The sequence below is a fragment of the Cupressus sempervirens genome, chromosome 8 (assembly GCF_028749045.1).
Source record: "Cupressus sempervirens isolate cs-2001-9-10 chromosome 8, ASM2874904v1, whole genome shotgun sequence".
NCBI lineage: Eukaryota > Viridiplantae > Streptophyta > Pinopsida > Cupressales > Cupressaceae > Cupressus > Cupressus sempervirens.
This window is the reverse complement of record NC_143125.1, coordinates 809,148,077-809,163,120: the sequence shown is the minus strand read 5'-3', so window position 1 is coordinate 809,163,120 and position 15,044 is coordinate 809,148,077. Positions and strand designations below refer to the sequence as shown.

The window sequence follows — 15,044 nt, the reverse complement described above, 5'->3', positions numbered from 1 at the left end:
TGCAATTGATTGAATCCTTCTCTCTGCTCTTCTACAACTCAACATATCTTCTTTGCTCTACTCAGTTCTATTGAACTTCAACTGATCAAATGAATCATTACATTCCTTTTTTTTCTTGGCAAAAATGTTTCCCCCTCATTTTGAATTCCAAAACTCACCTACCATGCATTAATGTTTCTAACCATTCTACAAGCTGTTAAGGTGGTAGATGGGTGATGGGGACACAGCCCAACAACCAGAATAGACACAATAGAAAGGGGAAATTATATTAACTGAAAAAATAAGCTGGTACAAACAGTGCAGAGAAAATAAACTCAAAACATGCCCTGCGGGCTTACAATATCATAAATCTGGAGAATATTTCTCCTTTTAGCACCTCCTCTCAAGCTCCAATCCGAACTGCCTTTTACAATGCCAGAAATATCCTTAAATAGACCCCGGAGGGTTAAGGACTAGGAGTACATTCTAGAAAGTGCTAGTAGGCATCCACCGACAAAATAGAAGGTTCCGGAAGCTGCGTTAGAAGTCGGTGCAATTCTAGAAGAATCCAGAAACGGTAGCCGAACTTCCGAGAGGCATAACTTTTGAACTGTAACTCCGATTGACGAACCGTTTACATTTTCGGAAAGCTCTCGAAGCGCTCTATAGCCCTATGGACAAGCTTTGCTTGTCCCCCATTTTTCGACCCTTTTCGAGGTCATTTAATGCCCCAAACCTGACTTTGAAGCATTCTTAGGGGGTCTCCAAAACCCAAAAGACTGCAATAACTTTCAAACCGTGGGGCCTTTTGACCTGATTCTTTTTCTGGAATGCTCTAAATCTCGATTACATTCATCTGGCCAAGTCACACCTTCTAGGTCACCAAAATGATGGTCAAATTGCATGCTCCTATTTTTTCGAGATTTTTAAATGCACTGATAGTTGAACTATGAGAGTTGGAACCTTTATTTGAGCCAAATGGGTATCCAAAAATGCAAAGACATAAAATAGAAACTAAGTCTAAGTACATTTTTTTGGGTGACACAGGATTGCCCTTATACCTCTGGATGCTCCTGCATCAATGGGCATTTGGCTCTAGGGACAAACAACTATCTGCATTAAATAATTCAACAATCTTGAACCCAAAACTATTAAATTTCCAACAATCCACTCTAATAATTGAGTGTAGAAAGAGACAAATAGTCAAACTTTTCTACTACTTAATTCTATCAAAATAACATCTAACTAAATGGGAATTGATATGGATATCATAAATTTCACCATCAGACAGAATCTTTTTCTAATAAAATAAATCATCCTTATGTGGAATCCTGATCCAATTTAAAGTGTAATATTTTTAATGAATACTGCAGTGTTACAGACCAACTTTCTCTTTAGTCATGTGCAGACAGGGAAGCAAACAATGTTGAGCGGCAGTGTGTTATCTTTTATCCTCTTTCTCTTTCTTTCAATTATTGTTTTTCTTTTATTGCTGTCGTTTCCTATAACGAATAATGGCCATCCCTGCCATATTCCGTGTATGTTGAGAACAGCTCTTCATAGATTTCTTTATTTGAGAAATCCATAAATCATACATTAAACTATGATACAAAAAAACAATTTTGACCAATTGTACGATTGAACATGACAAGGATTCATTATTAAAATTCATAAACAGTCCTGAATTATGGTTCGAATTCTACCATCAAATATTGTTTTAGGAAATGAATACTTTATTCTAATATGCTTGTGTTCTGCCATGAATGACTCATTGGCACTTTAAACATGACCACGTTCATTATTGAAATTCATTAACTGTCTTGAATTATGGTTCATATTCTACAATCAAATATTGTTTTAGGAAATTAATACTTTATTTTAAGATTCTTTTGTTCTGCCATGAGTGACTCATTGGCACTTTAATAATAATTGCTCTCTTTTGTTGTCCATAAAATTCAGTGCCACCATAACAAATTCATAGCTTCCATTCTGTGCAATCATGGGTTTCATTAAGTTAGTAGAATTGGGCATTACATTTGCAGTCTTTATGCTTCATAATGCTATTGCTGCCCCTGAATCTGATCTTATAGATATGTTGCCAGGCCAAAATGAGAAAGTTTCTTTCAAGCAGTATGGTGGGTACATTACAACTGATGAAGAGCATGGAAGAGCATTATATTATTACTTTGTAGAGGCCGAGACCAATGCTACATCTAAGCCCCTGGCCTTGTGGCTAAATGGAGGTAAATATCCCATTCCATCTTAGTGCTTCATTTTTACTTGTTACAATTACTTTTATTACATATTTTATAGCTGACAGTTTTGAGTCAAATCTATTAATCTTTATTTTAGAAATAGTATTACATTTCTTACAAGAACGAATGCAAAGCCAATCAAAAAAGAATAATATAATAAAAAATAATTAATATAAATAAAACAATCGAAACCATAGCTTAAAAGTTTCTTGCACTATTTCAAAAAACAAACGAAAAACACAAAAACTAACTATAGTCTCCTGCTGCCTTTGGTGCCTTAACGACAGAGACTAATGTTATCTTTCATCCTCTCCTTTCAAATATTTTTCTTGTGATTATGTATTCGTCTTATAACTACTGTCGTTTCACGTAATCAATACTGGGGATCTCCGCTATGTACCGTGCAGTGTCAAGAAACTCATATTTATAAGTTATTCCCACTGGTTATAATAGTTTAAATCGTGATACCAACAAACGCTTACAAACAAATTAAATGTTTAAACAAGATGAAGCTTTATTATCAGAGCTCATAAGTAGTCTTGAAATCTTAACAACCATCAAATATTGTTTCATGCCTGCCTTCTGCTGTGAATGAGTTATTTTCCCTAGGCTTCAGTGCCACCATAACAAAATCATAGCGTTCGTTCTGTGCAATCATGGGTTTCATTAAGTTAGTAGAATTGGGTATTGTTGCATTTGCAGTGTTTATGCTTCATAATGCTATTGCTGCCCCAGAATCTGATCTTATAGAGAAGTTGCCAGGCCAAAAAGAGGAAGTTCCTTTCAAGCAGTATGGTGGGTACATTACAACTGATGAAGAACATGGTAGAGCATTGTATTATTACTTTGTAGAGGCCCAAACCAATGCTACATCTAGGCCTCTGGCCTTATGGCTCAATGGAGGTAAAAATTCACTTTGCTTGTTAATTTGATGAATTTGTTATCATGATTCCTTTCGATTTACAGTCTTTTCTATAGTATAACTTTTAAAAAAAAAAATTATTGTAATCATGAAATATCATGCTTGCCCATTTGGTAGTGGATTGACTCTCTTGTTTAATATAGATACAACTGAAAAAAAATTTAAAACTAGGTCATATTGCACTTTTCTTTCATAATTTATTATAAGCTTCCTTTATTTTTGAAGCTATTTTACGAATACAAATTGATAGAGATCCACCTTTGTTATCTATAGCTAATGTTTCAGTAGCTTAGGCAGCTTTTGTTTGTATTTTTTATTGTGTGGTTCTGTTTATTTGATTCTTGAGAAGTAATTCTATTGTCTTTTTACTTTATTTTTCTGAGTAGTGTATTTCTTTCTGAATTAATAAAAATCATTTAGATGCAATGAGTACTAAGTATTTCATTCATTCTCATGAGAGATGGATTCTTGTGAACAATACTTCTAATATATGTTCAATTTCAAACAACGCACCAATAGAAAATTTAAGTTTGGAAAAATAAATCAACTTTAACTATTTAACATTTTTAGTATCAGAATTAAACTTTAGTATGATGTTTAAGCCTTTGATGAAATATAGATTAATAAATTTATCTTCAAAACAGCACAGTTAAATCTTGATATCAATATCGTCCCCATTACCATTAATAAAAAATAGTTGAAGATTTATTTGACATAAAGACCAAACACTTAATTTTTATTCTAATATAATATACCCATTTTGATCAATCATTGCAGGGCCTGGATGCTCATCACTTGGATATGGGGCATTTGAGGAGAATGGCCCTTTCAAATTGAATGGAAAAGTTTTGGAAGAAAACAAGTTTTCATGGAATACAGGTAGAGACATCGGTGTATGCTTAATCCCTCTTTATCTTTCCATCAGTCAAATTATGTGCTCCTCATTTATGCGTCAAAGTTCTTGATGGCAGAGACAAACATGCTTTATGTAGAGAGCCCAATTGGAGTGGGATTTTCTTATTCAAATACGACTTCAGATTATCATTTGTTTAATGACACTTTGACTGGTAATACATCTTCCACCTCTTTAAATTTATGGTAGTGTTTGTATACTTTTCTACAATGTTGGAGAATGAGTCTCAAAAATATTTTGTAATCAAATTTCTATGAATACTCTTACTGCTATAATTAGAAATGAAAAAATCAAATTAATGGCCAAAATTCAGTGGATCTTGATTAAAAAGTAAGGCGAACAAACTTTTATCAAAAAGATTCTAAGACCATTCTATATAACCAATTGTTGATCATTTCAAGGTAGCTTCAGAAGTAATGAACTAAAAAATTTGTTTTAATTTAAAAATTAAAATATAAAAAATTGGCAAAACATTATATATATATATATATATATATATATATATATAATGGTTCAAAAATAGCTCCCAATAAAAGAACCAAAAAAAAAAAAAAAATTTCGGTCATTGCCTGATATAAAAAGGATGTAGAAGAAGAAACACTGCATCAAAAGAGAGTATCTATCAACACTAATGAATCTGGTCCTTGTAATTCCCAAATTGAAAATATTGTGATTACCAAGAGCCCCAAAACTCATATGAATACAATTCATTGTTTGGTGTTAGAGACAAAACCAAGAGCCAAGTCAAAAACTATTATAAAAGTTTACATCATTTATCTTCATCTAAAACTCCAATTGAGACCGTGATATTAGAAAGTCATCTGATGCAAGTGCAATCCAAGACCTTGAACTACATACAATATCTCAAAAGAACAACTGAGATCCATTAAAGTAAAAACATGTGAGATCGCAGAGAAGTCATGCTTTACTATCAAATAATATATGAGAAGGGCTTAACAAATTATTCTTAACATATTCTTTTGTCATAATATTAACTAATTTGGGGAAATCAAGGAGGTTAAGAGGGGAAAATAAAGAATTAATATAACCCCCATCAGTACCCAAATTAGCCAGACAATCAACTAAAATATTGTCTTCTCTATAAGTATGCTTGATGTAACATTCAGAGATTGAATCAAGAAGAGATCATACTCAACATGCAATATATATTGTATGGACCAGTTATATACATGATGTCTAATACACACATTAATAATAATGGTTGAATCCCCTTCAACATATAACATAGATATAGATAGTGATTCTGCAAGTTCCAAACCAAAAAGAAAGGCCAAGGCCTCAACTTTGTTATTAGTACATGGAAGGAGAGGAGATGATTTTGTTGCTATCACGTGACCTTTAAAGTCTTTAATGACTATGCCATAGCCAGAGTTGACTAGATTTCCTCTAGAGGCCCCATCAAAATTGAGTTTGAAATAACCCTCACTTGGAGGAATCCACTTGGTTTGTGCTTGGATAAGAGGATTCTTGAATGGACACAATAGACTAGGAAGATAAAGAAAAAGTAAACCCTTCCACTGATGAATAACATAGCCATCCCAAGGAGAAAAAACATGTTTACCTTTATATGTACTTACTAAAGCATTAACAGGTTCACCAATTGATCTCTCTAATCCTTCCAAAAATTAAGTGGTTAGATATGATGTTTGTATAAAAATTATCGTTTTTCTTTCCAACCAAATGCCCATACTACAGATGTAGAGATGCACTTCCAAAGACATGAAAACATTGATTCAGAATATAAGATTGACCATGCCTGGAATAAATCCCATGAAGAGTTAGGTAATGGCATATGGAAATTAAGCTTATTAAGAATAAAATGCCAACAATCTTGGGCAAAAAGGTAGTTTAAGAGGAGGTGACCTATTAACTTTTTTAAATATTATGTGGTATAACTTATATAAAAATTGGTTTGAAGTTTTAGTACTTTTAAATATTAAAAAAATATGAAAAATAAAAATAAAAATATTGTAGTAGAAATAAAAAATAAAGATAAAGAAAGACTACTAGTTATGCACATAATTTTTTGATTGTATATCTAATTTCATACAAAATATGAGAACAATAATTGAGAGTAAAATTCCTTATAACACTCATTCTTATATGAATCTAGCTGCAAGTTATTAAATAAAAAATATGAAAGAAATATCAATAAAAAAAGTGTAAGTGCAATAAAAGTACATAGGACTAAAGTATAGCTACACTCTCAGTAGAGAATATTATGTAAAATATAAGAAGTATAAAAAAAATTATGTATTATATCATTTGTTTTATCATATTTAGAAAGGAGTAATATATAGGGTATTTTATCTTTCTTATGAAGGGTAGACCGAAGAAATCAAATGGAGGGGAAAGGATGTATTAAACATTTTCATTTTAAAAATGGTCACAAACAATAGTGCACACATCTTCATTTTTTGATTATTTAAAAAAAGTGCATATATGTGGATGTATGTATGCATGTGTATGTGAACTTAAGTTGAAAAGGGTTAAAGAAGATAGTCTTGAGTGGCATAGTCAAAAGGAAAAATTTTGTATGTTGTGTCATACATTTTAGAATACCATACTTAATTAGAAATGTAGTTAAACATCTCTATTAACTTTTTTTTCACAATACCTTATTTAACAAGGAAAAAGAGCAATATAATTTCTTTCTTTATGGCTATCATCTAATTTGTCCATTTGTATAAAATAAATATTTTAGTTTTAAATGATTTTAGTAAGTCCTTATGAATTAACTTATAAAGATACAAATAAGGTGATGCAACAGCATCCTAGGTGTAAGAGCAATATTGCATCAACCAAAAATATTTTCTTTTCAGTCTTTTCTATTTTAATAAGGACTAGTAGACAGGGTGGTTACTATTTATGGGAACTTGCTATTTTTAGTAAGTTTGTCATATGAGCTTGGAATGTTCTCATTTTCTACATCAAGCTTCATTTTAGAGTTATAAGCCTACCATAAAAATCTCATTGCTCCAACTTAAGTATCAGAGAAGTTATTGTGGATTTTCGATGGAAATATTTGCAAAAAAATCTTTAGGCTCACTGTTGGAGACCTTAGAGTGCCTGGATGAGGTCCGAAAACTCAACAAAAGGGCACTTGTGTTGTTTCAAGCCTCTAGATCAAGAGCTAATGTTTATGAAAAGTGGTCATAATAGCCAATCAAATAAACAGTTTGAAAGTTATGGCCTTCCCAAGTTGGGCTACCCAAAATATCTAAAATAATTGTCAAAGATGTATTTGGTTGACTCTTTATGTATTGTTAGGGTCTGTTGGTCCTAGGTATTAAGTTTCAATGTCTAGAACCTTCCAGGGCAAAATAAAATTGCCTATTTAAGAAAGGCCCGAACATTATCTAGGATAGGTCCAGGTGGTAGTTCACATCTTAGTCTTACAAAATACTATAATGAAGGAGCCCATGTGGGTTAGCATATTGTACTTATGAATTCTGTGATTCTACATTTGCAGCGCAAATAAGAAATCCATATTTTGTTCTCACATTTGTTGTTGTTTCTTTATTTCTATTATGTGTTTAAGGTATTAAGGGGAGAACCCTTCATCAAATGGTATCAAAGCTAAAGTTTTTGAGTGTGTGGAAAGATCATCGACTGTGAGGCAGTTCGCACCAGGACTGTGGTTTGGGCTAAGCGTGTATACAAATTGCTGATTATGAGGTAGTTTGCACTAGGGCTTTAACGGAAGCACAAAAAATGCCTCCACAAAGAGAGCAAGATAGAAGAGTTGTAGGTGTTACACCTAAGGGTTTTAGAGCCCTCCAAAGACAAATACAAGTATTGGAAGAACAAATGCATAGAGAAATAAATCTTCCCATAAGAGATGAAATCAAGGATGAGGACGAAGTAGAAGAAAATGTCGAAGTAGAGGCAATTCTAAAACCAGAAGAAGGGAGGCTTTTTAGGGCCATCTCCAAGATTGGAAAAGGACCTAAGTTTGAGGTTCCCATATTTTCAAAAAATCTTAACCCAGAGGAGCTAATTGATTGGATCAATGAATTAGAGGAGTACTTTGAGTATGAAGATATTAAAGATCCTGATAGGGTCAAGTTTGCAAAGGCAAAACTAAAGGCACATATGAAGATCTGGTGGTAGGAGGTTCAGTGGGAATGAAATAGAAAGAGAAATAACAAAATCACTAGATGGGAATGGATGGTAGCTAAACTAAAGTGACAATTCATTCTCGTAGATTATGAGCTTGATCTATTGAAGAAAATGCAAGGGTTGACTCAAGCAGAAAAATCTTTTCAAGAGTATACCAAAGAGTTCTACTGATTTCTCATTAGAATAGGCCATGCAAAACTTGATAAGGAGAAAGTGGTCTGTTATCCTAATGGGTTAAGGCCAAGTATTCAAGATGAGCTGAGTTTGGTTCAAATGAATGATATTGAGGAGGCATATGAATTTTCCTTGAGAGTTGAAGAAAAATTGAGCAAGAAGTTTGACAACAAGAATAGTAGAAGAGGTCACGATGGAAGATTTGGCAGATGATCTTATGGAGGTCATAATGATGATCAAAAGAACAAGGATGAGGCGAGAAGTAGCAATTAAAACCAATGGGGAAACAATTCCAATCCATGATCAAAATAATAGAGATTAAAAAGAATGCGGTAGAGGACAAGGATCTAGAAGAGTTGGCTTCCGTGGGAAATGTTTTCACTACGGAGAAGAAGAGAATATAATATTTGAATGTTCCTAGTGCCAAGGAAGGATAGATCAAAGAATAAAAGGCTAGGCTAGAGTTGAACATGTGGATGAAGATGCCAGATCCTCACATTCTAAAGATGCTAAAAGAAGAGAAGTCCTAGTTAACAGAAGAGTCCTATTGAGTAGTGAGAATGAACCTGATCAAAGACAGAGCTTGTTTCACACAAGGTGCAGATGTGAAGATAAGTGTTGTGATGTGATCATTAATAGTGGAAGTATTGACAATCTAGTGTTAGAAACAATGGTCACCAAGTTGAAGCTGAAAAGACAGAAACACCCGCATCCATACCATATTGCTTGGGTGCAATATGACCACAAGGTCATGGTCAATGAGCAATTTTTAGTGAAGTTCAAGATTGGAAGCTACCAAGACAAGGTACTTTATCATACCTATGGACATATTTCATATGTTTTTGAGTAAGCCGTGGCAGTTTGAAAAGCATGTTGTACACAATGGGTGAGCAAATACCTACACTCTGACCAAGGATGGAGTGAAATATAAGTTGAAACCATTGAAGGATAAAGAAGAAAAGGTATGTAGTGCTGCTAGAATATGTTATGTTGATGGAAAAGAGTTTCTCAAAGGTATGAAGTGAGAGCATGTGTGTTTTCCTATAATTCCAAAAGATAGTAAAGAAGAAGTAGAGGAGGTACCTGTAGAAGTTGTAGATGTGTTGGGAGAATTTCTTGACATTGTATGAAATAATGTACTTGATAGATTTCCCCCGAATGAGGAAGATCAGTCACCAGATGGATTTGGTTCTAGGAGCTAGTTTTCCAAACAAGGCAATGCATAGAATGGCACTAGAAAAAAGTGAAGAGTTAAATAAACAAGCTCATGAGTTTTTGCAGAAGGGGTTGATTTGAGAGACTCTGAGTCCATGTGTTGTACCAGCCGTATTAGCACCAAAGAAGAATGGAAAATGGAGGATGTACACTAATTCTCATGCTATCAACAAGATCACAATCAAGTATAGATTTCCATTACCAAGGATGGATAATATTTTGGACTATTTGAGTAGGGCTAAGTATTTCACAAAGATAGATATGAAGAGTGGATACCATCAAATTCGTGTCAAAGAAGGTGATGAGTGGAAGACTACTTTAAAGACCAAAGAAGGACTATATGAATGATTAGTCATGCCTTTTGGGCTAACTAATGCACCGAGCACTTTCATGTGGCTTATCAATGAGGTACTAACGAAGTTTCTAGGTAAGTTTTTCATTGTTTACATAGATGATATTTTGATCTTTAGCAAGATATTGGAGGAGAATTTGATCCATATTTGCAAGGTGTTTGATAAGTTGAGGGAAGAAAAGTAGTTGATAAACTTGAAAGAGTGCAGTTTTATAAAGGAGTTGGTGTAGCTAGTATTTTTAGTCTTAGCAGAAGGTCTAAAAATAGACCCAAAGAAAGTGAAGGCTATCCTTGAATGGCCTACTCCAAAGAGTGCGATAGAGGTAAGATATTTTCATGGACTAGATATTTTTATAGAAAGTTCATAAGATGTTTTAATAGTATTTGTGGACCCCTAACTGAAACAATGAGAGGGGATGCAGGTATGTGCAGGATCATGGTGTACCAAACTATGGCCATAAGTGGCAGTGAAAAATCAGCAAATCAGGATTATGTCAACTTGACACATAATTTTAAAGTGGTTCTAGGCTTTATATCAAAAAGTTGTAAGAAAATAATATGTAGGAAATTGAATCTAGTTTCTAAACTACAAGGCCTTATCTGGAGAAAAAATTATTTGATTGGTTAAAAGTTTGGACTTTAATGCAGTAGTACAAAAATTTCAGGGAAAAAATAAAAAGTAGGTGTATGTCTGACCACCTTAATCATAATCAAATGATAATATTTTTAAATATAATTTTAGATATAAAAAGTAGACTCATGCCTGGATGTGACGCATATTTTTGGCAATTTTTATTCCAAATAAATAATTAATTATGAATTTTCTACTATACTATTTTCAGAATTAAAAAACTCCCGTGTCTGACCACCTTAACTAGTCCAAAAAAAATCAAAATTAAGTTTTTTTTTTTTTTTTCTTATACTAGTCAAAGCATAGAATGTGATGCATCTTTTGGATTTCACAAATCTTATATGATTTGAAAGTTATAGCTATTTTTCAACCAATATGTCAATCAGCACTTTGTAGCTAACTCCATTAGAAAATAAGTAATAATTACTTACTGAACTCGTAATTTGACAAAACTTACATTTATGAAAAGCTAAGAACATTCTTAAGAAACCCTTTTCATTAAATCAAATTTTGTTTTAAAAAAAGTTGTCAGCTACATGCTTGAAGTAAAAAATACATAAGAACATGCCAAAAACACATTTTCAGGATGTTTTAAAGATGACCATATAAGGTTGGTATTGAAAGATATAGTAGGAATTATAAAGGTATTAATTATTTTCATTTAGTATCAAGATGGGTGGGAAAAAAGTGGGAATAGATTTTGAAATTCTTTGAGGCATTTCATAACTACATATTTTTCAGATCACCACTTTTTGGCACACCATGATCCTGCACATACCCATGCCAAAGAATTTAAGTGAACTGTAGGAGCAAATACGAGTTTTAATCTATTGAAATAGAAAGTCAGTGAGCAGCCTATTTTAACACTTCCTAATTTTAACAAGGTGTTTCAAGTAGATTGTGATGCTAGTTGTACTACAATAGGAGTTGTTATGAGCCAAGAAGGTAGACCTATTGCTTATTTTAGTGAGAAGTTGAATGATGTAAAAAAGAAAATATTCTATTTATAATCAACAATTTTATGCTATAGTTCAAGCATTGAAGAAGTGGAGACATTATCTTCTTCCTAAGGAGTTTTTTTTTGTATACTAATCATCAAGATTTTCAATATTGGAATATTCAAGGAAAATTGAACCAAAGGAATTTAAAGTGGGTTGAGTTTTTACAAAGTTATACATTTTTTTTGAAACATAGGAATGGGAAGTCTAACAAAGTTACAAATGCTCTTAGTAGAAGACAACTTTTGCTGACATAAATGTAGATAAAGGTGGTTGGGTTCAAGGAACTCAGTACTTTGTATCTAGATGATCTTGATTTTAGTGAAGCATGGAAGGCCTGTAGAAAACCTATTACACCTTATAGGACACAGTGGTTGGATTTTATGATCCATGATAGTATGTTGTTTAAAGGAAGCCTATTGTGCATTCCTAGAAGATCAATGAGAGAGAATCTCATCAAGGAGAAGCATATTGGGGGATTGGTTGGATGTTTTGGTAGAGATAAAACCATAGCTTTGATTGCTAAGACTTATTACTAGCCACAGTTGTAGCAAGATGTGAAGAATTTTGTACAGAGTTGTAGAGTATGTTAGATGACGAAAGGAGTGAAGCAGAATATAGGGTTGAATCAACCGTTACCTATACCAGAGAAGCCATGGGACGATGTCAGCATGCATTTTGTTCTTGGATTACCGAGGATACAACAAGGGCATGATTCTATTTTTTGGTGGTTGACAAGTTTTCAAAGATGGCACATTTTATTCCTTGCAAGAAGACTAATGGTGATGTTCATGTGGCAGAGTTGTTTTTCAGAGAAGTGGTCAGACTACATGGTTTGCCACAGAGTATAGTTTTAGATCGAGATACCAAATTTTTTGGGTATTTCTAGCAAACATTGTGGAAGAAATTAAATATGGAGTTGAAGTTTAGTTCATCACATCATCCACAGAATGATGGACAAACAGAAGTTGTGAATAGAAGTTGTGAATCGTAGTTTGAGAAACTTGCTAAGATGTTTCGTTGGAGACAAGCCAAAAGGATGGGATATGATTATACCACAGGTAGAAATTGCATATAATAATAATGTCAATAGGAGTACTGGTAAATCACCATTCCATATTGTATATGGGTGTAGTCCCAGAAATATTTCTAAATTGAGGTAGTTGGATAAAGGAGAGATAAGTAGTGTTGAAGCAAAAGAGTTTACTGAACATTTGAAGAACATCCATGAGGATGTGAGGAAGTACATTATAAAGATGAATACATAGTACAAGGCTAAGGAAGATGTGGAAAGGAGATATAAGGAATTTGAAATTGGTGATGGAGTCATGATTCATTTGAGAAGAGAGCATTTTTCAGTGGGTACATATAATAAGCTAAAGACGAAGAAGTTTGGACCATGCCAGATAGTGAAAAGACATCATTCTAGAAATGCATATGAAGTGGAGTTGCCTATTGAATTGAATATTTCACTAGTATTTAATATTTCAGATTTGACAGAGTATTTTGAAGGTAGTGATGGAGATGAAGTTGTAGAAGCGTAGTGGAGTATTCCACCAGCTAGTTCAACTGCAAAGGAGATTGAGGAGATATTGGATAGTCATGTTGGAAAAAGTACAAGGAACAGAACTATGAGGAATACCTAGTCAAATGAAAATGGAGGCTAGAAGAGGATTCATCATGGCTAGCAAGGGAGGAGGTTAACCATCTTGGTTTTCCTCTAAACATTGAGATGTGATGGAGTCACTTCTCAAATTACCCCAGGTGTCTAATGCAATAGCATCCTAGGTGTAAGAGCAATCTTGTGTCACCCAAAAATATTTTATTTTCAATCTTTTCTATTTTAATAAGGACTAGTAGACAAGGTGGTTACTATTTATGGGAACTTGCTATTTTTAGTAAGTTTGTCATACAAGATCAGAATGTTCTCATTTTTGACACAAAGGTTCATTTTAGAGTTATAAGCCTACCATAAAAATCTTATTGCTCCATCTTAAGTATCAAAAACGTTATTGTGGATTTTTGGTGGAAATATTTGCAAAAAAATCTTTAGGCTCACCATTGGAAGCCTTAGAGTGCCCAAATGAGGTTTGGAAACTAGATAGAAGGGTGCTTGTGTTGTTTTGAGCATATAGATCAGGAGCTAGCATTTTTGAAAATTGGTTATAAAAGCCAATCAGAGCAACAGTTCGAGAGTTATAGCCTTCTAAAGTTGGGCTACCCAAAATATCTAAAATAATTGTCAAAGATGTATTTGGCTATCTCTTTAAGTATTATTAGAGTCTGTCAACCCTAGGTATTAAGTTTCAATGTCTAGAGCCTTCCCGAGTGGAATAAAAGGGCCTATTTAAGAAAGGCTCAAACCTTGTCTAGGACAACTCTAGGTGGTACTTCACAGCTTAGTCTAGTAGATTACTATAATGAAGGTGCCCATGTGGGTTAGCATATTGTACTTATGAGTTCTGTGATTCTACATTTGCAGCACAAATAAGAAATCCATATTTTGTTCTCAAATTTGTTTTTGTTTCTTTGTTTCTGTTATGTGTTTATGGTAGTAAGGGGAGCACCCTACATCATCATGCATGTGAGGTAAAACAAGTATTACTTTGTATTTTATAATAAATTGGGTTTCTTCATGCAAGCACATGTGATTAGAAACTTTTGTTACATGTTAGTGCATCCACATCTATAAATGAATAGTCATTTTAGAAGTTGGTGCTATGATAACTTATTTCCTAGCATTGACTAGAATATTTGATTTGTGACCATGATTCCATCTAAGATCTTAATTTCATGATTCTATGTTCTATCCAATATAAGAAATGTATATTGAGCATGGCACTCAGTGTTGAAATAACTATTACTTTTGTGTTTGTCGACCTAGTTTGGGTGGTTTATTATTATCTAAGCATAGTTCATCATGTAGTGTGGAGGTTATTTCATACTTTCTCTTACATTGAGATTCTTGCTTTGGTTTTTGTATATTGAGAAGGTTTTCTATTGTCTCACATTTAATTAAAAATTTTAGATGTTGAAATAATGACCATACAATGTTGTATGTGATGATTATGCTACTCTAACTCAAATAAGCTCAACCTTACATAGGGTAATAGAAGGATACAATATATCCTTGAACAAATGTATCATGTTCTTTCCACAATTGTGATTTGACTTATATGTTTTGATCATAATAGATATATTATGGAAGTAGTGATCCTTAAATTCTTCTACGAATGTATCTTAATTTTTGTATCATATAATCCATATGCCTACAATTTCTCCAATGGTGCATTTACATCCCACCATTTCTTAATGGGTGAAGATACTTATACAACTAAATTCTTGATCTTTCCTATGTCAAAAATATTACTCAAAGATAAATCTGACTCTAGGTAATCTATCTAGTTATCTACTACCTTTTCCTTCTCCTTACCCTAAAATTTTGGAAGATTTTTGAGCTTA

General features: G+C 33.2%; 1 protein-coding gene across 1 annotated transcript in view; it reads left to right on the top strand.

The window, feature by feature from the left end:
- The first annotated feature begins 1,978 nt into the window (after nt 1-1,978).
- LOC149544869 (serine carboxypeptidase-like 45) overlaps nt 1,979-15,044 on the top strand; it is a 115,067-nt gene continuing 102,001 nt past the window's right edge. The window contains exons 1-3 of the mRNA XM_089796017.1: nt 1,979-2,222; nt 3,934-4,035; nt 4,128-4,223. Coding sequence (XP_089652143.1) covers nt 1,979-2,222; nt 3,934-4,035; nt 4,128-4,223 — 442 coding nt within the window. The remainder of the gene's footprint in view (nt 2,223-3,933; nt 4,036-4,127; nt 4,224-15,044) is intronic.